We start from the raw sequence: 27,503 nt of genomic DNA, 5'->3' as shown, positions 1-27,503 counted from the left end.
AAATAAAATATTTATAGCAATCTGCTCCCAAAGGCATTTTATTATTAAAGCAAAAAGGTAGAGTATATTATAACAGCAATTATTTAAGGTTTCTACATTAAAGCATCTTTCTGCTGACCTCATTAAAGTAACCCAGCTTATGCTAACAGACCATTTCCTCCTTTTTCCCTATTTTTACTGTCACTTTGGTTCCCTTATACAGCTAAAGCTGCTAAATCATGTTACCCAAGTGGCTACTTTTGGTGACCAGGGTAATTCTGGACTATAATTTCCTTATATTAGGGTTGAATTCCTGCTTAGATTGAGTACTACCTCTAGCACACAAAAAAGACCTATTTCTTATTAGCTGTTGGCTGACATGAACAGTTTAAGGTTGTCATCAACATCACTCTGGTGAGTTCCTGCTGAGCAGATAGCACTGAAAGCGCTACTGGAGCTGTTTAATAAGAAATGCTTCAGCAAATGAGAGGCACTTCTGGCTGCTGACAGAATACTACTGGCACTGCAATCTATGTATTCATATATGTGCTGTGTTGTGAAAATATGAAAAATAGCTCAGCAATGGCATAATTGTGGGCAATTTGCTTAATTGCTTGCTAATTCTTGCTTGCTTTTTAATGAACTGAGTGTGCTAAATGTAATGTTGGACGGTTCACATCCAAAATATGTCAAATTCAAGCCCAGGTTTTTGTAAAGGCTCCAATCAGCTTTTAAAAAATTAGACAATTTAAAATAGGTATTTAACTTGTTTCCTAATTTTCCTTTGGTTTTGATTTTAAAGAAAGAATAGGCAGTGTACTAGCACAGAGATACTACACATATAACTGATGATAAGCTACTTTACATTTCTAAAGATAACTGGTTGTGCTACATTCATTAAGAAACAAATTCTTTCAGATTTTGAGATACACAAGCATTACAGTCCATTTTATACAGATATGGGCACTGAGGTATAGGGATTTTCAAGAGGTTAGCATATTGATTGGTATACTTTTCTGAAAATCTTATCTTCCATGTGGTGAAGGAAATAGGAATTTCTGAAAAATCTGGCCCTTGGAAAATTGTTTCTATTTGACTTGTTGAAAGCAAATAGAAAATCTGTGGAAGAATGAGAACTGGAGCCAGATTTATTGATTTTACCTTAAAAAATACTTTCTTTTCTACCTAAAACAAGGTATCACTTAAATGAAGTCATTCATAAACTCTGTATTAATTCTTAGTAGTGAGAAACAAGGATTCTATATATGAAATTCTTACCTAATATGGGTACTATTTATGATATACTGATAACAGTACTTGCTTTTTTTGTAGGATAATTTCTGAAAAGTATACTTTCCACTGAAAAATTGGGCCCTGTGCTTTCAATCTACACTATTTCAGTTTTATTGCATACATGTAGTTTTTACCAGCCAAAGTTTGTGTTCCTGTTAACTTCGAGTGTTTGAGCAGTTGCTACTTGGGGAAAAAATAGGCAAAGAATTCTGCAAAGCTCATCTTTGCCCCTCAATTCATAAAAATATTCAAAGTGGAATGGTAAGCATTTATCTATACTACAGGTAGCATCTTGGTTTGTCTTTGAAAAAAATTTATCTGTATATATAAAGCAAAACTTAGTAAAGTAAATCAGGTTAAATTATTATACTTTGGCTTAAAGATACCTACTGGTAAAACTGTAGATTGAAATGGGGCTTTGACATTAGCTAATTGAAAGCTACTTTGAGCTACAAATGATTAAGGCTGTGGAACAATGAAGTTATTCTTTTAACTACTGTGCTTTAAGTTTGACTTGACTGCTCTGATCTCCACATTTCAAAACATGGGAATTCACCTGATAGGCTAGGTCTTTAAAATTGTTCTTAGTTCTTAGACAAATTAAACATGTTAATTCCACAAAACAATCTAGATTTCAGATAAAAATGATAAGCATATTTCAGCGCATGAGGGAGATCCACTCCATAAACTGATGATGCCCTTTCCTTATCCAGTGATGCATACAGATTCTCACCAGCCTGCAAGGTAAAATGAAAACAAGGTCAGATTTAGCGAACATGTTCTGAAGTGAGTCAGTAAGAGTGGGGGGAATCAGAGCCCAGATTGTACCTACTTTTTCCAATATTGTCCCATCATAGTGACATTATTGGGAATGCACCCTCTTCCTTGTAGTTTCACAAATATGCCCATCATCCCTTTCATAACTGGATGTAAGAAGGTGCCTTTTACCAATTCCGCACAGTAGTGACAAGGAGAAACCAATGCTGCCTTCGCAAAGAGGATTTCTCTGAAGCTTCAGGGGCCTGCTTCTGCTTCACTTCTGAAGGCAAATAGTTAAAAACCTTTAATGAGGTTGATCAACATGTGAACTCATGACTTTCTACAAAAACACACAGCAGGAAAGTGAAAGAATTGAGCACTTATGTTACTTCTACCAACTGAAAGAGAAGGGATCAAAGAAATTTCCTTCTTCAACCAGTCTACCACTGACTTGCAGAAAAATACCACAGCCACTAGAGAAGAACCAGGAAAATGCCACAATCAATCAATTACAATGATAAATGTTCACCTGAGTGTTGGATCATCACACTCAGCAGTGCAGACTATATTTCTTGTTGATCCCATTGAACTACCATGGGCATGGCAGTACACACATGGTGGAGCAGCCAGATGTCATTCTGAGATGGAATTTAACTGTTCAATGAGTTTGGGCGGTAACATGGATATATATATTCAGAATATGTAAAATGTTGCAGTTGCCAAACTTTGCCTCTGTTTGATAAAGAAAACCTGTTGAATGTTGCCCATGTCTCAGCTTGGGTTTGAAAATAGGGTGACATAACCTAAAGTGGGATTGGGTTCAGAGGTGTGCCACAGGGCCTGAACTCAACAAATATAAAACCTCGGAGAGGAGGAATGGGGTAGGGGCCTTTTGACCTTTCAGGGGTCCAGAGTCAAGACTAGGCACTTCTCCATGAAGGAGCTGGACAAGTGAATTATTCTGGCCCCAATGTCTGAGAGTTGAGGGCCAGGAGGCCTCACCACAGCAGGCACTGAAAACCGCTGGCCCTCCCACATGGAACACTGGCCCTGCTCTGTGGCTTTGTCTCCCCCTTCATAGACCATGGCCTTGTGGCTTTCACTGACATGTGTGGCTTATGTTAGGCAGCTGGCCAAGGCCAAGGGGCTGCCAATTCCTGCCAAGGCTATGCTGCTCCCTTGCAGCAGGACCCAGGCCAGAAATGGGGCCATAGGGAAAAGAAGAGAACTCTGTGGGCCTTTGAGCAGGAAGGGGATAGATGAGCTTGGGGCCCTTGGGCTCTTCTGCTAGAAGCTTCTGCTGTGACTGCCTAGCCCAAGGGGCTAGTGGGCCCCTTCCTGCGCACCGCCCTCCCCAATTCTGAGCACTCCTGCTTGCCTTCAAGACTGACCTGGAATTGCCTGAGCAGGGGAGGGCTATGCCTACAGGGCAACTGGCACTGCTCCTGGACCATGTGCATTAACTCCCTATTCTGGTGCTGTGACCCTCTCAGCTCTGATGTACTATGGGATGTCTCCTCCAAACAGCAGGTGGGCATCTAGAGCCCCTGGCCATATATATCAGTATTTTTATTTTTTTTTTGGCAAGAGGACATTTTCCCTTTGTTCCTTCAATGGTTGTCAAACATAGCTGTGTTATATTTCCTGTCCCTAATCTGGGGGATGCTTTCCACAAAAACTGTTTACTCTTTTACCTGCTGAGCTCAATAAACACTATCGATGTCTTTCCATGAGTGCTTTGGAGGGGAGGGGGAGTTATTTATATCCAAGCGCTAGATGTATCACTGCTTAGGTGCCAGTCCCCCATGGAGTGCAGCATGGCCCTAGCAGAAATAGCAAGGGCATGACAACTAGGCAGATTTATGATCCCACTGAATGGGACATGCTCTCTTCATAGATGTAATAGATTCCATACACATTAGGGCTGGAAAGGACCTCGTGAAATCATCTGGTCCAGCTCCCTACCCAAGGGCAGGAAGTCAGAGGACCCCAGCAATATAATCATCCAAATGCATCTTGAATGTGGCCAAAGTGGGTGCTTGCACCACTTTGTAGGGGGTCTATTAAAGACTCTGGAGACTTGGACAGTAAAGAATTTCTTCCTTATGTCCAGTCTAAAACAGTTTTCCAGTAATTTATGAGCATTGGACCTTGTTTCCCCAGGGGGAGCCCTGCTAAACAGACATTCTCCCAGTTCCTGATGTATACCCCTCACATACAGATACTTACGTGGCTGCCACCAAGTCCACCCTGAGCCTATGCTTTTCCAAACTGAAGAGTCCCATGCCTCTCAGTCTCTCATCATATGGCCTGCTCTCTTGACCTCTTATCATGTGTGTGGCTCTCCTCTGGACTCCCTTGACCTTCTCAATGACCTTTTTAAAAAGTGGAGCCCAGAGTTGGATGCAGTACTCCAGCTGCCACCTCACCAAGGCTGAATAAAGTGGAAGAATGATATCTTGAGTCTTATTTGAGTTGCATAGGTATTTGCAAGCCAGAATTTTATTTGCTTTGCCAGCTGCAGCATTGCACTGGTGTCTCATATTCATCGTGTGGTCAACCATGACCCCCAAGTCTCTTTCAGACCTAGTGCTAGTGAGTGAAGCAGTGCCGAGCCTATAGGTATGATGTGGGTTTTTCCTCCTGAAGTGGAGCACCTTGAATTTCTCTATGTTGAAAGTCATCAGGTTTGTATCTGTCCACCTTGCAAAACTATCCAGGCCAGCCTGGATCTCCAGCCTATCCTTCAGTGTAACCGTGCTTCCCTATAGCTTCTTGTCATCCGCAAACTTAACCAGTTCATTTCTGACACCTGAATCCAGATCATTAATGAACATATTAAAGAGTACCAGTCTGAGTACTGAACCCTGAGGGACACCACTGGTCACCATATGCCATGCTGACTCGGTTACATGAACAGCCACTCTCTGGGTCTGATCATGGAACCAGTTCCAGAGCTATCAGACTGTATGGTTGTCAAGGCCACAGTTTCCCAGTTTTGCCATGAGGACACCATGGGAGACCAAGTCAAAGGCTTTTTTGAAATCCAAGTAAGTGACATCAACTTCTACCTCCTGCTCAGATGACACATCATCTGGTCATAGAAGGAGATGAGGTTGGTCAGGTAGGACCCACCCAAAATAAAGCCATGTTGGCTGTCTCTTAGAATGGCACCTTCGGTCAGCCTATTATTGATGGATTCTTTAATAATTTTTTCAAGATCTTACCAGTGACTGAGGTCAAACTGATTGGCCTGTAGTTCCCTGGATCTTCCTTTCTTCCTTTCTTGAAGATAGGCACACATTGGCCCTCTTCTGATCTTTAGGAATCTTTTCTAAGTACCACAAGTTCTCAGATATCTGCGCCAATGGTCGAGCTATGATGTTGGCCAACTCTTAAGTGCAGAAGAGTGGGATGTATTGAATTGGCACCTTGGCTGGGTCCACACTTCAGCAGAGGTGGGTTGTGGGGAGGGTGAATGGGTGATTCACCCTCCTCCTAAACCACATAATTCCCATTCCCTCCCTCCTCCCACCCCCTATCTCTTGGTGGGGTTCTCAGCTATAATGGCCTGAGAGAGGGCTGTAACTCCAGGGAAGGGCCTGTAGTGGCCTTGGATTCATCCACTGACCCTTCCTTCCAGTTCCCCTTTCCATGGGCACTCCACATTTGCCCTAGCACATGAGTCCCCATTGCACCTGGGGCAAATCTTTTAATCACAGATTACACAGCATCCTCATGCATGGCCTGACTCGTCATGAGAAGTGTCAGGAGAACCAGCCACAGGTTTTGTGGGTTGTGCCAACACTGTGGCTGCTTTGCTGGTACTGGCTGCTTTGATGTTGATGGTACATGCTCCATACCTTTAGAAGGGGTGCAGAGACATATGATAGGACTTGGTTTGGAACAGCTGCATCCAATGTGTGCAGAACAGTGTCATGGGGCTTCCCTCCACTACCTCCTTTACTGGTGCCCCTGTGGGTTACTCCTCCAGAACACCTCTGGTCCTGTGAGCATGAGCAGTGGGAGTGTCTGTCCAGTTCCTCATGAGGAAATGGGACAGGTCCTTGTAGAATGGCATACTTGCCCCTGGCTAACAGACTCTTTCTAGCATCCAGCCCATGGTAATAATGCCTCCTCATCAATATACTCTTGGTGAAACACTACTCCCAGTCCCTGTTTTGACCCCTTGTTTGTATCTCCTGAGCGATACACGTGAAGACAGCTCTGATTCAATGCCCTATCTGGAGCTGGTGCTGGATGTCCTCCTCTTATAAGTTGGCAATGAGATCCTTTATTTCCCCAACATGTCACTTGCATCCCCATGTTTGGCTTTTGGGAGTGAATGGGCCAGGTTTGTTCATGGTCATGGTGGTGCTTATGGAGTCCCAGTTGTCTGTGCGTGGGTGATGGTCCAGCTACTGGGGGTAGGTAGAAGACTGGAAGGGTGAATGGATGGATGGATGGATGGATGGATGGATGGATGGATGGATGGATGGATGGATGGAAGCAGTGGTGGATGCACAAGGGTGCAGTTCTCAGCATGTCGTGTAGATCTCACTCTCAGTTCAGAGGCTTAGGGTCCCTGTTCCCACTTGACTTGGGCTCAGCTGTTCAGATCACCTCCAAAATCTTGAATTATCCAGGAGCTTTCAGCTGATGACCTGTGATTCTGGCAATGCTACATGCTTTCCCCAGGCTGTAAAATTCAAGGGGCCACACCCCAGATGGTGCCTTAAGTTTGCAGGGTGTTCCTCTGCTCATCCTACTTGGAATTTCAGTGCCCTCCTCAACCACATCCCTCCACACACCAAACTGCCTGGTTGATCAACTAGCTATTTGATCAGTGAGGAAGAAGAGCGGGAGTTGATCTGCATTGAATGAGAATGAATGATATGGCAGGAGCCTTCCCTCAGGGAAAAAAAAAAAAAAACCTGAAAAAAAAAAAGGAATGGCAAATATTTAGGGCCCAACTCAGCCACCTTATTTACAACCTTGTGACATGGAGGGTTTTAGTGCATTGGATTCTATTAGTGAGATGTTATGCATTTCAACTCCAAACACTACTAGCCAAATTTTATTAGATTTCATTGTTTGCCTTTTAGTTTTTCTTTCCCCATCCCTTATCTGGCACTGTATAAAGTACCTTTTGGAGGAGATTTTAATATAAATATAAATGTCATAAGGGAGGAGGCACAAGGCACCACACTGTCAAGTGGTTGTTCTGCATTATTACATATTTATTTCCATATTAAAAAAGAAATAAATACATCTAGTTATGTAATTTATAAATCTGAGCAAGGCAGAAAGTTGGAATGACTTGTGGTAAAAGATGCCAGATGGAAAAGCATGAGATTTGAAAAGAAAGAAGATTACAGAGGAAGTCTGAGACAGAGATAAGGAGAAATAATCTCCTCTCATTACTTCTCATCGTCTGGAGCTGTAACCTTTCAAGAAGAGACATAACCAGAACTAGTCTTGTGTTGGAACCAAAACCTTATGCCAGGTTCAGATCCAAGACTTTACTGTAAACACTCCCCCATGCACCTAAATTGAAATTTCATATTTAAGTCTTTATCCCTTTTCTATGTAAAAGTGATTTTTGAATGAACTAGTCAAGTCCAGCAAGTTTTAGGTTCAGAGTGGAGAACTAACCTAAGTCTCAGGGGCTGTGTCTACATGAGACTCTACTGCATTGTTGTTATTGCACATTTATTTAGTACTTGTTTACATAAATACTAAATAAATGCACAATAACTGAGTTAACACACTGTCGCACCAGTGAATGCCTTTTTTGTGCAGTAGCCTAATACTACTATGCAGTAGTGTCATGTCGCGGTTTTGGCCATGTAACATTACTCTGCTGTAGTATAGGGCTACTGCGCAGTCAGCAACTCATGTAGACGTGCCCAGGAAAACATAAAGTTGGATTGAACAAGACACTATTTTCATCAGGACCTTACAAAATATTTCTGAGCATAAGCAGCACCTTACTGCATCAGATGTATCTGAAATCCCTTGGGAGAATGCAACATGGAGAGAGTAGATATTATGGATTGTAGTTCCTGGAAAGAAGAAATACATTTTACTTTTTGATTATGTTTCCCCCCCACACAAGCCTTCAGATAAAGAACATGGAGTGCTATTAAAATATTTCAGGCAAGATTTTGCTTCCTAATTTACACTGCCTGTTATTTATACTGTCTTTACAGGTGTATAGAGCTGAGGAGCTTCACCTGATAAGTTTTAATTGGCTTCATCCCTGAATGAGCTGTCTTCTTTCTCACCCTTCCCCCAAGCTGTAGAATTTTTTTATACCTGTAACTGCTCTTAATGACCACCCAGATAGGGATGTGATTTTTCCCAGCTCAGGCAATGTCTCTAATTCATTTCTAGATGGCAAAAGAAGGGCAGGTTAGGAATGTACCTTATAGAGTAAACAGTACAGTACAAAGACCCAATTCTGCTCCACTTGAAATCAAAGGGAAATTACCTCAGTTTTAGGTTTGTGTTACTCCATTTCAACAATTTGAATGTGACTGAAGAACTATGAGATAAACATAACCCCCCCTACCCGCAAAGGTCACTGCATCATCCATTAGACCATTTCAGAAAACACACAAAAGGAGTGTTATTGCCCTGAGTGAAAACAATCAATGCCTTTTAAAATCTTCAGGCAATTTCTTGGTAAACAATGTATTGTCCTGAACCTGCAGGCCATGGCTCCACTGCCTGTCATGCAAACACACAATACTCTGATTGACTGGTAAAGTTAGGGTGCCAGGTAATTAGGCTATTCAAAAAGAACTGACCAAATGTTGACACAGTACAAAATACCTGGTGATACTAAGTCATCCTTTCTGGGGCATGAACTGGCAAATGGGACAACTTGACTGCCTCCACTCACTAGGGCTTTAGGAGGGTGACTTTCATTTTCCAAAATTCTGTACAGATTTTAGGGAATCTTTTGGGTTCAGAAGGGAAAATGAAACCACTGCTTCTGTTGCAGGCAACAGATTGGGAAGGTGGGGAAAGAGTTCTTCCCATTGATGAATTTGAGGTGTTTCCTAAGGGGGACATCATAGACACTATGTCCTTGAGGGTTTTGTTTTTTTTTAATGGGGGGTTGTTCTAAGAAGGAAACACTACATTAAGGTTAGCAAGACCATTGGATATTACTATTCATACAGCCAGGAAAAGTGACAACTGAAAACTGGTAACTAACAAAACAGTGTAGGAGCTTGACAAAACAAGAAGTCCCAGACCTAGATGTCATGTGTATGCATCTGTGCTGCATATCTCAAACTCTGTAACAGACTGTCTGAACCAGCTTTCTATGACATGTACATGGTCCCAAACTGATACTCAGGTGCCCAGAATTATTAGAAACTGGCTTTAAGACATGAGAACAGAGGAATACTCCCTGCTTCTTTATGGACTATTGAATGCACCTAAGATTTCCGGGTCTTTGTGTCTGTGAGTTAGACTCATGGGTTTCTGGTACTGCATCCTGTATTGACTGCAGGCAATGTCAGTGCTTCTCATACTCTATATTCTATACATGCATTTGGTTTCCCTAGACAAGCTGGAAAGTAGTGATACTACATGATATTAGTATGTGTAGATATGCTGATGTACATTTTGGGCATGTTCAAGTACATTTTTTACTTCCATTAGGGAACTTGTCCTTTGCCAGAAATTAGTGCAGATGAATTAGCTCGTAAGACAAGTTAACTGTGAGCAGAGGCAAAATAGCAGCAGATCTACGTTCAGTACTTGCTCACCTGCACCCATGACAATATGCAATAAGAGAAATTCATCAATAAGCAGTTTTCTTTCTGTGGATGGATCTATGCTACCTGGAGGGAGCATGTGGATGGGCCTGGTAACAGAGGCTTTGCTGAGTCTTGTCAGTGACAGCCGAGGGACAGGGCTAGCCCTGGCTAGAGCACTTCCCTGTTAGGGGCAGGGGGAAGGTGGGGAATAGTGTTGTGCTCCAATGCTCCATGGGATGTCAGTGGAATATGACCTACTGTGAGTCAGCAGGTCACATTCCAGGATTATCTTAGAGTGGGATCCACCATTTCTATAGTGCTCTATGTGTCCTTACCATCTGTTTGGTTATGGCTGTAGAGTGCTTTTTGCAGGCCTACTGTGCAATAAGTGTAACTTCTGTACCTGGCCTATGTTACCTATTGGTACCATTGTTAGAATATTTCACTCCCAGTTAATAAAGAAACATATGATAACACTTTATAATTAAAGCCAAGTTTAGACATCATTGATGTGCCAGTGCTGTACTCTTGTTCAGGAAGGCTCAACAAAATGACAGAACAGTAAAACAGGAGTTGAAAGCAGAATGAATTAGTCATGGAAAGATGAAGATACATTACACTTCCTGGGAAGAGGAGGTACAAAAAATGGTGCCTGGTGAATATTTATGGAGAATATTTCCTGTATTTTATGTTAAGTTCAGTCAAGAGCTAATTAATTATGCTTTTATTTCAGTTTGCTAATAACACAATATTTCATACTCCTGTCTTTTTTTTTAACATCTTACCAAACATAACTGATTTTGCATCCCGATTATTCTGGCTAGCACATTGTATTAGTAGACATCAATTGTTTTGCCAAAATCTTTTTGAATGCAGCTATCAGAGACCTTGCCTGAATCACAGTATAGTCGTTCCTCAAGTTATTTAGTTTTTCTGTAATAAAGCCTCACTCCTGAGTATGTCTGTCTCAGAAATCCACTCATGGTAGGCCCTATACACAGGCAGCTTAGTTTAAAAACATTTCCGGTTTCAGATATTCAGTTCTTTTGAAGCAAGTCCAGTAGTTGATTATTTTTTATTCTTAAAATTAACCCTGTGTATTTTTTAAAACAATAAGTTGATTATATCGGTAAGTAAATTTATGCTAAAAGGCAGATACTGTCAGATGAGATTTTGTGTGTTTACTTAATGTATTTTACTTTCTGTTTGTTCCTTCAGAGATGCTCAGTGGAGATAATGCTAACCCTGTGTAATATTAGTGTATTAAACACATTGTTAATAGTACTGATTCATTGCCTTATAATGGGTACAATTTCTAAGTACTAGATAGAGAACAAGTTTTGAACCAGTGCAAAGATAGATTTTGTCCATGCCACAAAGAGTTTATCACATAAAGACCCTTCACAGACAGAGCTCAGGTGTTCCAAACCTACTTACAAAATAGGAAAAAATGGCATAAAGATAACCCCTACATGATTTCCCAAAATGGTTGTAGAGGACATTTCATATATCGTCCTGTAGTCCTGCAATTGCTTCAGATTAATATTTATATCTTTACTGGCAAACACTCTTGTCTGCCATTGTACAGTTTTCTTTTCCTTGTTTTCTTACTGATATTTAAGGACTGTTTCATCTGTTATATACAGCCTGACATCCTTGACAGTTGCATGTCTTCAAATAAATACTCTTGTGTGTGTGCGTGCACATGTGCACACATGACTATAGAGTTAAAACAATAAAAAGTCATATACCAGAAACTAACCATACACATGGAGAATGCCAAAAGTGTTGAAAATGGGCAAATTATACTTGCATTTATATTAGTATAAAACAAGATTAACTACATTGACGTCAGTGGCATACAAGAGTCAATGGATTTACTCCAATTTACAAAAGTGCAAATGAGAAGGGAAATTTATCCAATCTTAATAAAGAACTTACTTACATAAGTAGTTTACTTACAGTAAATATATATTTTAGTGGCTGTGGCTAATAAGTGCCACCTTTAGCTAGTGGAAAGCTAAGAATAGTCCATCTATAATAACTGTTCTGCCTGAACTTTAACACTTCAGTGAATGATTCCTATATTTATGCCTAGTGCTATCCATGTGGTTCTTTATCCATCATAACCGGATTAGTATTTGAGCCATGAAGTGCCAAATCATTGCCAGGATTAAATTCAAAGAATTTTTGACTAGAGAGCTGCCGAGCTGACCAATCTATTAGAAGAAAACTATTTTTGTGAGCAATCACATATTTCTCTACAAGACACGTGTTTTTGGATGTATCATATCTAGATTAATCCAGAGCCCAATGCCCCCTCTACATGTTACAGGTATCAAGCAGTTAACTGGTTAATTGTACAATTAACCTGTGACCAGCTACACATGCAAAGTACCTATCATACCATAAAAAGCTCCAACCAACTATAAAGTTAGACCTAAAAAATGTGTACTAACTTTATAGCTGGTTCATCTTGAGCTTTCATTTGCATATGTAGCAGTGTCTCCCCTGTGTCTGAGAGACCTGTCAGTTGGTGGGGCTCCAAGCCACAGGGTGCAGTATGCTCAGCCAGGACTGGGAGTCCCACAACTGAGGGTACTGTCATCCCCAGCAGCTGCTGACTCTGAGTCCCAGTGGCATAGGGACCCAGAGTCCCACAACTCTGGATGGTGGGTGTCAGCTCTGGGTCCTGGCAGCTGGTGGGGCACAGCTACCTTGGGGTTGCAGGAAACCCCCAAGGCAGGGGGATCATGGCAGCCACAATCCCCTAGCCCCCAGAATCTCATGCAACCCTGAGGCTGGGGAGATTACAACAGCTTCATTTCCCCAGCCCTGGAGCTGCATGGGGCACTCTGGCAGCTGGGAGCCCCTCAACTGAGGGGGCTCATAATCTCAGAAGCTTTCTTTTTGCCAGTGCATGGGGAGCCTGGGATCAGGCTTCTCCCGCACTGGCAATCAGGCACAATGGGATTTAATGTGTAAGCCTACAGTCATACCTCCTACCATGTACATGTGGCATGGTAGGAGATGTTACTGTGTGGATTACACATTACATCCCATTCTGTCTTAACCTGCAGACATAGAACTCCCTAATATTTACCTAATGATCAAGGGTCTGGGTTTTCTGTTGAACACAGAAAAATGCAGTAAAACCCAGATTTTCTCCTTTAAAGGAAAAAAAAAAAAACTGCAGGAAATGGTGGGTTTCCCCTTGCAGACTGGCAGAGTTCCAGCCTCCAAGGGTCTGGGGGGAGTGGGAAAAGGGTGATCAGCAGGGGTGCTATCTCATATGCACATGTACATATGCACATGGCCACCAGGTAGCCTGGAGAGCAATTCCCTGTGGGTAAGTTTGGCTGTGGGGTGGAATTGAGGCCCCCATAGTGAGGGAGGGAGGGAGTTGGGAAGTACTAGATCTGGAGCTGGGGCTGATGCCCAGCCAGGGCAGTGCATGGGGCTTGGGGCCCAGGGCTGGAATGTGTGGCTGCAAGGCCTGGGCAGAGAGCAGGATGGGGCCATGGGTGGTTTGTCCAGGGGGGGCAGAAGGGCTGCATGCACTCCTGGGTGGAGCATGAGAGGTATGTGTGTGGGGCGGGTGTGGGCTGCCCACTGCAGCTTAAGGTTCCCTGCTCTGCTGCCCTCCTACTGGTGACGGCAACAAGCTTTCCTGCCCAGCCCCACTCTGCCCTGCTACACCAGGTGCTGCCCACTGGGCTGTGGAGGCCCTGGGGGGAGGGCAGCAGGGCAGGGAGCCCTGAGCCACAGGCCTTCATCAGCTCCCTCCCACTCCCAAAAGTTCTGCTTTGGCCATGGTGCCCATGGAGGGGGAACTGGGCTCCACACTCTGCTGCACTCCAGCAGCCACTGCCTCCTGTGGGTGGCAGCTGGGGCTAGGGTGCTGCTGTGGGGAGGGCAGCGGGCTGTGGACCTGGGTCCCTGGCCCCATAGCCCTGGCAGCTTGGGGTCCTCGGGGGTGGAGGGGCAGCTGCAGCTGGACCCTTGTTGTGGTCAGCAAAGTGGGCAGGAGGAGCCCTGATTTTTCATTATAAAAAACCCAAAATCAAATGCCAAAATTTATAAGTATTTATAATTTATTTTATTATAGTGATTGAGGCACTAGTAGGCTTCCAAATTGCTTTAAATTTGTAAATAAGTCAGTAAAATATTGTGTTCAGCTGATACCTATATATATAGTGGTGTTTCATTTTAATCACATAAAAATGTAGATTTGGGGTTATAATCAGAGAATTAGCTATTTTTTTTACATCAGAGAATTTGCAAGTTTTAAACAGAGAAATCCAGGATCCCTGATATTGAAGATATAATTTGCGAGGCATTTTCCTATTGATCAGTGGTATTCTGACAAAAAGCATGCTAAGTGCTATTTGTCTGTAATTGAAATTGATAACTATGTATGTACACAGACTTTTCATGGGCTCTTATTTTACAAAATTTTGTATGTTTTACTCATAATTAGATTTTAACTCATACTTTAAAAAATGCCCAGATCAGCAGTGCAGTATATTTTTATATAAAACTAAATAGAATTGAAGTGTCTTACTCAGAAACTGCATTACTGTAGTTCTAGAGGTTAGTTATTGCATATTTTATAAATACATATTATAGAGAGAACCCAATTGTAAAGCCTTTTTTTGTTAAGACTTAGTTAAAAAAATCAAACAAAACAAAAGCTATACTTCTTCAAGTGCTATATGAATTCCTCATATTCAGTTTTATGCAACACAATGAAATCTTGCTTCAAACACTCTTCAGTTCTTCTGAATAATGTTTGCAACAAAATAGAAAACAAAATATGCAGATTAAAAAAATAGTTTCAGAGAATTCATGGTTGGGTCAAACTTAATAATTAAAAGTTCTAGTCTACAGAATGTCAACCTCCTTTCAGTGTAGCCAGTTCAGAATTGCTTTATGTATTGTAAAACTCTGTCTTTCAAATTCAGTAATTTGCCCTGTCTTTGTACAATGTAAAATTTCTATAAAACTTTTTTCCAAGTGAACATTTGCTACATTTACACAAGAAATTGTGATTCCATGCCTAGTACTTTACAGAAGACTACAGATTCTACTGCTATTACCTTCTGATTTGTCAAAGGTTCCAATCAAGAAGGCATGGAGAAATCAATTCCCTTTAAAATTGCTGTTACAGGGTCTTTCATTCTTGCAACTCTGAAGCACATTTTTGAATCCAATTGACAGTGTGTCCAAATTAACTTTACCTTTTTAAAAAAAACTATTAAACTTTCAAAGAGTGTTCCAAAAAAGGCCCAATTTAACAGGCATATTCTATTCCTTTCAAGTAGTGCTGGACTGATGGTATAGCCATAATGGTCCATGGAATATGTGAAATGCAAGGATTTTTGTGGGTGATATTTTTTATTGGATCAACTACATGGTTGGGAATGGTTCCCATGCAGTTGGTCCAATAAAAGGTGTCACCTACAAAAATCCTTGCCTCCTGCATATTCCGTTCAGGGCAATTCTATTTTTAAAATGCTAAAGAATGGTAGTATTGAGGATTCTCATACTGTTGACAGGCTGTTTTTTATTGAAGTAATTTTATTTATGGAAGGCTATGTAGAAACATATCAGGACTTTAATATATGAGTAAAATAACTCTTTTTTATATGAGCTAAGTATTCATGTATATTATAGACTGCTGCCCATGATGGACTGCTACCCACTACTATTGTCCCTACTTAACTGTACATAACTATTTAAAGATGAGGCCTTATTTTTGTTCTCAGCACCATCTTTAAAATGCTAGCTAATCTTGTTTGTTTTTTTCCCCTCCTAGCTATTGAAGTAAATCTGCAAAAAGCCCTAGCTGAAGGCTCTGAAACCTGCACTCAGGAGTGTCTTATTTTAGGCCATTCTGACAACTGCTGGATGCCACCTTCTTTGACACAGTACCAACAATCCAACCCTCCTTTGCCATCATTTGGATTCCAGCAAGGATGGGGTCGAGGAACCAGACCTGAAGGAAGACACACACTTGGCAGGCCTATTCCCAAGGATGACACTGATAAGGGCCAAGGTGGGCCAAGGCCCCAGTTCTACAATACCTGTGAAAGACAATGTACCAGTGAAGATCCAGTTAAGGTTATTCCCCTAGCAAACTTCACTCCAGCCCAGCAGGCACCGGTGTCTGGGAGCAACACCACATTTATACATGAGCACCAGCTATAAAGGCATATCTGAGAAATCAGCTCTTTCAGGCTGTAAGTGTGAGTGTATATAGTCACAGCTTAACACTTAATTTTAATGCATATATAAATCTGTTAGGCTTTTGAATATTTATGTAAATAGAATTCTGAATTGAAATTTGAACTTGAAAAGCAGACTTCTTAGCACTGAATTAAAGGAAATTTACCATAAATGTCCATCCCAGATATGCAAACAAAAAACACCCCCCCCCCCCCCGAAACAAACCAAAACTGCTCATTTTATTTCCCCAAATGGGCCATCACAACAAAATTATTTGTTAGGGCATGGACTGTCTTCCTCTGCCTGGTAATTTCCTAACATGTTAGATGCTGTCACAATCTTAAGAATAGCAGTGTAAATTACTCAAATAATTTTTAATATTATTATTATTTGTTCATTATACTATCTGTAACACAGTCAATAGGTTCACATCCATTTGTTCATCAGTCAGTAGAAATAGAGATCAAGTAGGCAGTTTATCACCCTTTTACCTGTAATAACTGATTACATGAGATCAAATTTGTAGAAAGAAAAGCACCCCTTTACCATAATTTCTCTTTCACAGTATAACAAAGGGACATATCTTCAAAGATTTTTTTATACCTTTTCAGTTGAAGTTTGCATTGTGTCATCTTATGAGTATTCATATTCTGAAAGAAATTAGCATAAATTTAAAAGTCTCTTTGACCTGAAAGAAAGTACTTTTGCTAACTATACACTACAGTGATTTGATGGATTATGTCAAAACTGATCTAAAGTATTGAAAAGAAGGCTTCTTGCTTTCCAAGATTTACTATTCTAAAATAATGAAAGCTACAACACAACCCATATAATGCTTGCCCTTTCCCAGCCATGAGTCCATCACTAATTACACTTCAAACTTGCAGATTTCACATTAGCTAATGTCCACGTGTGTTGAGTATTGCATAGACATAGAAGAATGCTGGGTAGATTTTTTAGGGCTGATGTGGTAACATGGCTGTAAACTACTGTTGTCTAAAGAATATATTGGTGATTTACAAGTTTGCTTTATAGCCATATAGGCAGTTATGGAAGGTTTTCAGGAAATTAACATTAACATTAGATGCTGCACACTAAACCTATTAAACTAAGTAACTCCTGTCATTCTAGCTTATTGAAGAAAATCTCCAGCATTACTCTGCAAAGAAAGAAGGAGCCAGGAAGTAAATGTTGGATGGATATAATTATAAATGCACCCCAGTTATGTTACTCAGTAGAAGCTCAAAGTGATTTACTATAAAGATTAGGTATTCTTTAGTGATCCTTGTGCAGGGTGAGATACATTTAGCTTAAAGAAAAGCTAGTAAATCCTACATTGGACAAAACAAAGATGTAATTTTCCTCTTGGTATTTTGCTGCTACCCAGCCATGCTGTCATGTACAATATGTACATTCCACTACCCAATGATTATTCTTTATAGCAAAATTGAATAACTTGCTGAGTTATGATGCTATGTTAAATAGACAATCAGAGTTGGATGGGTAAAAAGACAATGTTTGAATATTTCCTGTGGATAGAGTTCTGTGTAGGTTTCTTATTGTAACTTAAATCTGTAATTTATAAGCAAAACTGTGTGTAAAAATGCTGTAATATAAGCTGCTTGTAAAATTTATAGAAATTTCAGTTGTTGAGGGTTTCCAAGGAGTTCTAAGATGGCTTCTCTTATGTGCCCAGCAGGTATAAGTAGCTTTAAATATTGTTGTCCCCACTGTAAATCTATTCAAATCACATTTAATTTTAATGTGCAAAATAAAAGCAGCTTCACTTTTAACCTACTGATAGGGTTTACTTAATGAAACCTCAAACTATTTATGATTACATTTTTCCTTTTCTATATATTTCTCAATAATGTTTAAGAAAGATGTGGCACATTGGCTTCCAGTGGCATGTAAATCCTGGAAAATACTTATCCTTTGGCTACTGACATAAAAGCTGTACCAAGCTTCTTCTAGTTCAGGTACAATTTAAAAATTAACAAATTAACCAAATTAATCTATATAAAGTCTTCCAGCAGTCTATTGGGAAGCTTATTTCATTGCAAAATTTGCAGGGTTTTTTTTTTTTCAGAAATGTGCCCAAATGCCATGTGTCATTTAGACAAATTATTTGTTTTTCAGTATAGTAGCAAATGCTAAAATGATGAACAGGGGCCTTACTGCTTATTAAAGAGTGTATATGTATGATAGGCAGAATTTGTTTACAGAATGAATTCCAGGGTTGAACAGTATCATCAAATGTCAGAAATATCATCTTTCCTGTCAGATTTCCAATCAGGACAAAAATTGTTTTCTACAAGAGTATTTCACTACTACAATTTTTGATAGACTTTGGAAAGGCAGCAGAAGTTAAATCACAATAAAGGAACCAGATTTTCTTTTATAATGACAAACAAAAGTAGCTTTGAGATCTGGATGGTCCTTTTAGTGCATTATTGTTTTATTCATGTTGAATTTCCCCACACCATACTATTGCATCCAGCCTGTGTAGAACAATTTGATTGGATTGTCTTCACAACTGGCAGTAACAGATTGACAATTTGGTTGACATTCTGTACAATTCTATTTTCTTAATATTATAATTATGGATCTTCATAATGAATACAAGAAAAATGATTTCAGGGGTATTTTTTCAGAAACTTAAAGGCATTTTAGAGGTGGTCCAATTGAGTAAATATAATGTATTTTTTCCCATCACAAAGAAGTGGTTACATTTCCCAGTTTAAAAAAAAAAAGAAAACTTAATACAACCAATTTCTCAATGCTTTCATTGAAATTCTGTGTAAGAAGATAAAGTCAACCCTATGAGCAAATTGAGAACCTCCTAGATGTTTGCTATGTCAGTTAGAACTTACAACTAAAGGAATTGAATACCATATTTTTTTCAATTAAAAAAAAAAAGTCTTGCTATTGCTACCACTCACTTAACAACTCTCCACTGAGATCCATATGGACAATGATGAAATTCAAAATACTCTAAGCTTGTTGTAGTTCCGTGAGTGGTACAGGGGACTCTCTGCACAGGATCAGAGGGTACAAGATAAAAACATAGAATCATAGAACATTCGGGTTGGAAGGGACCTCAGGAAGTCATCTAGTCCAAACCCCCTGCTTGAAGCAGGACCATTGCCAGGATCGTTCCAGCCAGGGCTTTGTTCAGCCCAGACTTAAAAATCTCCAAAAATGGAAATTCCACAACCTCTCTAGGTAACCACCTGTTCCACTGCTTCCCACCCTCCTAGTGAGAAAGTTCTTTCTAATATCCAATGTAAACCCCCCTTACTGCAACTTGAAACCATTGTTCCTCATTCTGTCATCTGTCACCACAGAGAATAGGCTACCTCCATCCTCTTTGGAACCGCCCTTCAGATAGTTAAAGACTGCTATCAAATCTCCCTTAGTCTTCTCTTCTGCAGACTAAATAAGCCCAGTTCCCTCAACCTCTCCTTAGAAGTCATGTCCCTCATCCCCTTCACCATTTTTGTTGCCCTCCACTGTACTCTCTCCAACTTGTCCACATCCTTTCTATATTTGGTGGGGGGGAGAAGGTGCAGCAAAACGGGACACAGTACTCCAGATGTAGCCTAGCCAGTGCAGAATAGAGGGGAATAATTACTTCTACTAATCCAGCCCTTCTACTAATGTAGCCCAGGATGCTGTTAGCTTTCTTGGCAACAAGGGCACACAGTTCACTCATACTCAGCTTACTGTCCACTGGATTATCCTGGAAATGGAGACTCCAGGACAGATTTCTGTATCCACCAATTCCCACTAAAATAAAAGAGACTACTGACAGGCCCAGGTGGCTCTTCCCAGGTCCGCTGTTCATTCATGTTGCTCTTTGAAATACCTAAATTCTGCTAGCTGGCTCTCTTGGGTGTCATTTTAGATTTGTTTTAGATTTTGACAGTCATTACAAAGTGTGACATTAAAGAATGATTTTAAATTCCTTTATTTTCCACCAAACTTCATATGGTATGTGTTGTGCCTATAGTTATAAATTTGGATAAATCAGAATAAAGGGACAACTAAACTTGTGTTTGTGTGTGTGTGTTTATAGACTATAATAATTCTAAGTTTAGCCATTGCTGTTCTAAGAACATTTGTCTTTCTAACTATCAGAAAAAAATATACACATACACATATAGATGTGTGTGTGTGTATTTTTTTCTGATAGGAAGACAAATGTTCTTTGAACAGCTGTAGTTAAACTTGGAATTGTGATGTCCTATAAATGTTTCAGAATTTTACACTATTTTACTTTTGAGACTCCTATGTACAAAGCAATCAATACAAAAGTAAAAAAGTTTTTTGGCATGAATGAAATTGGGCATAGGAAATGATAATTAGTCTAAAGAATTTTCCTAAAAATCTATTATGACTTTCTAGATAGAAAACATATGATTATAAATTCCTTTGTATTCAAGTGCTAAATTGTAGCAGGCACATGCACACACATAATTTTGAGGCAACATTTTTTCAAGAAGCAAGAATAAGTGCCCTGTGTCAGTACCCAGAGGAAAAACATCACTGTAGACTTTTTATACATCTTACCATATATAAATAATTTATCCAATACATAGACTGTATATTTTTGTGTAATCTTATTTAGTCATTTAACTTATTTTTTTTTATTTGTGTGAATTTGTGGGAAAAAATACCAATACTATATTTGGTATAAAGTACAATGGTAGTTACATGATTAGATTTGTTTCATACAGTATAACAATATGGGAAAAATCTTTGCCTTCTTCAAACTAAGGTGTCACACAGTTTTACTTAATTGTTTTTTGATACTTGCAAGAGCAGCAAATGCTGCATTTCTAAACATTTAATCAAAAGACAAGGTTGGAGGAAAAACCTTTTCTTCATTGTACAGGTCTATCTGTTCCTCTTCTTTCATGAGAACGTCTCATTTTGAAGCAAAATTTGCATGACATGCAAGTCAGACTTGAAGGATGTACTTTCAAAAGCATATCAAATATTTCTTTCTTTCACTTCACTGTAGTGTACACTGAAGTATAAACTTAATTCTGTCAAGAAAAAAAGGATATCAGTTATGCGGTAGCATTGCATATTCTATTATATAGTGTGACAAGAAAGTCAAATTTCATTTTGCTTCATGAAAGAAGGTTTGTCAGTTTATGTTTCCCTTACATTCCCCTTTAATCCTTTTTAGCAACTCTAAGTTTCTATTACAAATTAGCTCAGTTTGTCCAGAAAATATTACTCCTGCCACAAGAACAAATAAACATTTTCCAAATTTGGGCAAGAAATCAGACACTGAATGGCATTTACTATGGCAAAGAGATGTTTTAAAGGAAAGGCATCCATTTTTGTACCTCTCTCTTTGTATATGTACATAAACCATGAATCTATTCCTATTGATAAACTGTTTATATTGCAGTCTACAACTGCCATTTATCAGGATATATAATAATACAGTGGTTGGTTTGTGTAGACACAAAGTAGAGTTGAAGGCAAAGATTTTATTTGATAAATGTAGGAAAAATGTGTATAACTTATGTTATGCCTAGTTAAGAAAAATATTGAAAACCTTTTGTAAATATATATTTGAGTTTGTATTTCTGGGAGATCTCCCCACTTTGTGGCATACTACAGGATCTGAAAGTGAGCAGTGTATGTCTGTGTATTGAAACAGCCCTAACCATATTTAGAGAACATGCAGTTGGACATCATATGCCATAGTTGAATGACATTAAAAGTCCAACTGCATTAAAAGTCCAGTAAATCTGCAGCAGTTATATTTCAGGTTCTGTACAGCATGTTGTCTTGTTAATTACAATATTTATTAATAAACTAGACCCACAATCAAGGTTCTTCTGGATTCCTTTATTATTTGTATTTTACTTTTACCTTTTTGGGAACATGTGAATTTTTAAATCACATTTTATCAATCAAAAAAAAAATCTTCTATTTTCATGTGTTCTAAAAGTCTTCCTCTGTAAAACCTCAAATTCTAATGGACATTTACTTAAGTTGCTCCTTTCAGTAAAATTGTTTATCTGCATGCAAAGAGTAATAAGTTCCCTGGTAGTCAAAGCAGTTACTCTGCCTTAAGCATGTGTATACAAGTTTATACCATTAGGACATGTATTCATTCAATTACTTTTCCTCACACCACACACCCTATTCTTCATTTGATTTGTTGTTCACTCTGGGCATAAAATATTAGGTTAGGAGAGTATCCTATCAGTTTGCATACAAAGTGATGAAGCCAAAGTCAAAGTGGAGAGCAAGAAAACTTACTACTGTATTTCCTATTTAATATCAGTACTTCAAAAGTTGTTGTGATAATTATCCTGACATATTCCACACTAAAAAAGGATGGCCCTCCAGAACCATGCAGATGGCTCTCTTTCTGGAGAGGGGGCACTTATGCACACAGAGGGAGTAAAAGAATACCCCTACACTTTAGTTGGGTAACTCACAGTTGGTCACTTGCTGCAATTCAGTTCTTCACTAGGGCCACTGACAGACTTGGAGAGGAAAAAAAATAGTGCTTTACTTTCAGCTCAGTGTGCTCCTGTGCTGAGCTCAGCATGTGCCCAGAAGAGGAGATGCATCAGTTTGACCCAGCTTGCCCCCAACATCTATATGGATTGCATGGGGCTTTTTGGCACTTCTATCTAACAGCTGGTTGAATCAGCTATTATCCATACAGATGTTGGGTTAACCGGGTCAAAAACTGATGCAGCTCCTCTTCCAGTAAAGTGCTGTTTGTTTGTTTTTTCCCCATGTCTGTCATTGGCCTAGGTAAAATAGAATTTTTCCCATGGCAAATAGCTGAAGCAGAAGAACATAAGTTTGCACCTCAGTGTGCAGGTAGCCTGTGCATTCAATTTAAGGAAGCTTTGACAACACAGTGTCAAATCTCCTATGACAAGTGAAGTAGCAAAATGTCACCACAGGTTTGACAATTACAGTGCATCTCATGTGGCCTGGAATAGAACTTCATGGAACACTATAATATAACAATGTTAAATTAGAAAGGTCACACCTACATTTCACATACAGCTAACATTTGCCAATTACAGTGCAAAACCATGCATGAATAAGGACATAGGCAGACAAGGTTCTTTAGGTAAATCCAATGTCTTTTATTAGATCAACTCAAATATTTGGAAACATTCTTCTTAGCAAGCTTTCCAGCACAAACACCCTTTGTCAGGCTGAGGTAGCAGCTATAACCTACACTGCTGAATAAGGGCATAATATTCGGCACCAGGGGATTCTGACAAAGATAATTGTGTCAAATATCAAAGTGATACCTTATGTCTGGTTATAAAGCTTTGGTTGTAGAGTGGACTACACCTAAAACCTAGTATAACAATCTAATAGCGTAACAACTCTGAGTGGAGAGGACCATATAGTCTCTATATGGTCTACACAGGGGTATGTGTTTACAGCAGCACAGATAGTAATGGCACAAATTTGTGTTGCTACTTTATGCTGCAGTGCATGCCCCTGTCTTGTTGGTCCATGTGCTACAGGGGGAGGGGGGAGGGGCTGGATGAGATGCAGGGTGCCTCAGTTTGGAGGTAGCCAGTAGGTAGCCTTTATGCTGAGTCACCCTGTGTCCCAGTCAGTCAGGGAATGGCACGTGGAGATGGGAGAGCAGGCAGCTCAAGGCAACCTGCTCCTCTGTCTCTATGTGCTGTGAAGCCCCTGTGTTGGGGCACAGTGTGCCTCCACATGGGGGCATTTGCCCTGACACATGGCACTTTGGCACACTTTGTGCCACTTTTATTTTTATGGGTTTTATTTGCTAGCAGGAAATCCTGGTAGCAAATTTTGCCCCAGAGATGCTAATCAGCAGTGTCCTGCATGGTTTAACATGCAACACAAGTGTTTTGTGGAGCCACAGAGAGGTTTGTGGTGCCACAAACCACACATGCCTGCACATCTGGATCCGACCTTTATGGATGTGCATTCTAAATAATAAGAATCGTGATTATATTAAGAGTCACCAGACTAGGAAGAAAATGGCGTGCAACACTAAGAGTGAAAAAGCACATACATTTAGTTCAAACAATATATAACTTCATCTTGCAGTTTATGGCATGATGAAACAAGGCCTAAGAAATATACATTTTTTATATATTTTAAAATGATTACATTTCTTCAGCATTTTGTGGCAAGCCTACACAGCCCACAGATCTGATTTTGGGCAATGGTTGAAGTGAGTGCTTGAAGAAAAGGCACTATTTAAAAGCAAATCTAGGCAAATAGCCAAGAAACAGTCAAGAAAATTTTAGATTCAGAGATTGCCTCACCTCACACCTAAAATGTAAATTGAACAGATAATTGGCCTGACTCCCAGTCATATTCTTTAACCTCAGCTCTATCATACTTAGAAAACTATGAACTGTTAAAAACTTATAAAAAAGGAACTTGCTGAGTAACAATCTTATCCAATATGTAAAAGCTATTTAAAGCCCTTTTGATGATTGACCAGTAGACCAGATACATAATATTAGAAGTTTGACAAACATAACAATAAGAATGAAATTATGTAGATGATAATAATATAGGCAAGTTCAAGGGTCTAAACTATAAATTCTGTGTCAAAGGCTTTATTTCCAGTTAAAACACCTGAGCTACAGTAATTGCTTAAAAATTATGAAAGTTTGCCCTGTGTTCATACTGAATTCCTATCTCATCAATCAATATAAGACATTCAAAAATAGTTGAAACAGAAATAATAAGAAGACTAGAGGGGAACTAAGAATCAGGTGGGCTCTAAAAGAATAAATTTGTAAAAGAGATCCATTGCTAACCTTATAGTCATAGATTCATAGATTCATAGATGTTAGGGTCGGAAGGGACCTCAACAGATCATCGAGTCCGACTCCCTGCATATGCAGGAAAGAGTGCTGGGTCTAGATGACCCCATCTAGATGCTTATCTAACCTCCTCTTGAAGACCCCCAGGGTAGGGGAGAGCACCACCTCCCTTGGGAGCCCGTTCCAGACTTTGGCCACTCGAACTGTGAAGAAGTTCTTCCTAATGTCCAATCTAAATCTGCTCTCTGCTAGTTTATGGCCATTATTTCTTGTAACCCCTGGGGGCGCCTTGGTGAATAAATCCTCACCAATTCCCTTCTGTGCCCCCGTGATGAACTTATAGGCAGCCACAAGGTCACCTCTCAACCTTCTCTTGCGGAGGCTGAAAAGGTCCAGTTTCTCTAGTCTCTCCTCATAGGGCTTGGTCTGCAGGCCCTTAACCATATGAGTGGCCCTTCTCTGGACCCTCTCCAGGTTATCCGCATCCTTCTTGAAGTGTGGCGCCCAGAATTGCATGCAGTACTCCAACTGCGGTCTGACCAGCGCCCTATAGAGGGGAAGTATCACCTTCCCTGGACCTATTCGTCATGCATCTGCTGATGCATGATAAAGTGCCATTGGCTTTTCTGATGGCTTCATCACACTGCCGACTCATGTTCATCTTAGAGTGCACTAGGACTCCAAGATCCCTTTCCACTTCCATGCCACCCACAGGTCATTCCCTAGGCTGTAGGTGTGCTGGACATTTTTCCTCCCTAGGTGCAGCACTTCGCATTTCTCCTTGTTGAACTGCATTCTGTTGTTTTCTGCCCACTTGTCTAACCTGTCCAGGTCTGCTTGCAGCTGTTCCCTGCCCTCCGGCATGTCCACTTCTCCCCATGGCTTTGTGTCATCTGCAAATTTGACAGAGTACATTTCACTCCCTTGTCCAAGTCGCTGATGAAGACATTAAAGAGTATCGGTCCAAGGACTGAGCCCTATGGAACCCCACTGTCCACACCCTTCCAGGTCGAAACCGAACCAGCCACCTCGACTCTCTGGGTGCGACCCTCTAGCCAATTCACCACGCACCGGACTGTGTAGTCATCCAAGTCACAGCCTCTTAATTTGTTCACCAGTATGGGGTGGGATACCGTATCGAAGGCCTTCCTGAAGTCTAAGTATACGACATCCACCCCTCCTCCTGTGTCCAGGCGTTTTGTAACCTGGTCATAAAAAGAGACTAGATTGGTCAGGCACGATCTGCCTGCCATGAACCCGTGCTGGTTTCCCCTCAGCATAATTTGTCCTGCCGGGCTCTCGCAAATGTGAGCCTTGATAATTTTTTCAAAGACTTTACCAAGGATGGAGGTGAGACTGATTGGCCTATAGTTGTCCGGGTCCTCCTTCCTCCCCTTTTTGAAAATAGGGACCATGTTGGCCCTTTTCCAGTCCTCCGGGACTTGGCCCGTGCACCACGAGCGTTCCCGCCAGTGGCTCTGCAATGATGTCAGCCAGTGCCTTCAGCACCCTCAGATGGAGCTCATCTGGGCCTGCTGACTTAAAGGCATCCAGGTCTTCCAAGTGACTCTGCACCATCTCAGGGTCTACGTATGGAAGTCTGGCACCTTGCGCCTTATAGTCATTGCACTGGTCAAGGTCTCCATGAATTAATGTCCAAGAGACTCTTATCCCTTTAATATTTAGTGTTGCCAACATGTAAACTTACCAAATGTGTTGTGATGCTGGCTTTATTAGTGCCTTTTTTGTTTTGTTTTGTTTTATTTTTTAAAAGAGATACTCGTGGTGAAAGGTTTCTAATGAAATAGTAAACCTCTCCAGAACAGAAGTTGGTTGTCATCCTTTCTGTTGGCCTCCAGGGCCAGGTCAAATTGTTCTGTCCAAAGAGACCAGAGTGAGGCATGAAGGCTTGAAAAGTAAAAAAAAACTGAACACCTATCAAGAGAATACAAGCACCATTATCACTGAGAAGCAAAAAGAAATTGCAAAAACCTATCTACTCTTGAATTGGATTTTTGTTCAATATGTTTTTGCTTTCAATATTGATGTATTATTGATGTACTATGAACACAAGATAGACATTACAGTGTCACACCAACCTCTAAATAATTGTCTAAGTTGGCAGAAAGTTAAAAGTGCTTATTATTGCTGATGAGGGTTGTTTGTTTGTTTAAAAATATGTTTTGGGAAACTAAGATAATGTAAGCAGCATAATATGAGACCTTGACATCTTCTAAGATTAGAAAGTGTAAGGTGACTACCTCATAAAAAATGGACTTAAGAACATAGTGTAGGAGAGGCCAACTAGGGGCTGTGCTCTTCTTCTTGACCTGCTGCTCACAGGGAAGAATTGGTGGGGAATATATAGTGTATGGCAACTTTGGCAGCAGTGAACATGAGATGGCTGAATTCAATATCCTGAGGACAGAAAGGAAGGAGAGCAACAGAGTATGGACCCAAGTCTTCAGAAAAGCAGACTTTGAGTCACTCAGGGAACTGATGGGCAGGATTCACTGGGAGGCTGATCTGGGTGGGAAAGATGTCCAGGAGAGCTGGTTGAACTTTAAAGTCACCTTGCTGAGGGCACAGGAATGAACCATCTTGGTGTGCAGAAAGAATAGCACATTTGGCAGAAGACCACCCT

General features: G+C 40.3%; 1 protein-coding gene across 2 annotated transcripts in view; it reads left to right on the top strand.

Annotated features, from left to right (window-relative positions):
• The window catches only part of LOC102570037 (protocadherin-11 X-linked), a 1,294,105-nt gene extending 1,272,217 nt beyond the window's left edge, over positions 1-21,888 (top strand). For both annotated transcript variants that reach the window (XM_019487929.2, XM_019487928.2), the window contains one exon: positions 15,625-21,888. In XM_019487929.2, coding sequence (XP_019343474.1) covers positions 15,625-16,016 — 392 coding nt within the window. In that variant the 3' untranslated portion in view covers positions 16,017-21,888. The remainder of the gene's footprint in view (positions 1-15,624) is intronic.
• Positions 21,889-27,503: the final 5,615 nt, after the last annotated feature.

This window comes from Alligator mississippiensis, chromosome 8 (assembly GCF_030867095.1).
Source record: "Alligator mississippiensis isolate rAllMis1 chromosome 8, rAllMis1, whole genome shotgun sequence".
Lineage (NCBI taxonomy): Eukaryota > Metazoa > Chordata > Crocodylia > Alligatoridae > Alligator > Alligator mississippiensis.
Note: the sequence above shows the minus strand (reverse complement) of the source record. Positions and strands in the feature narration are given on the sequence as shown.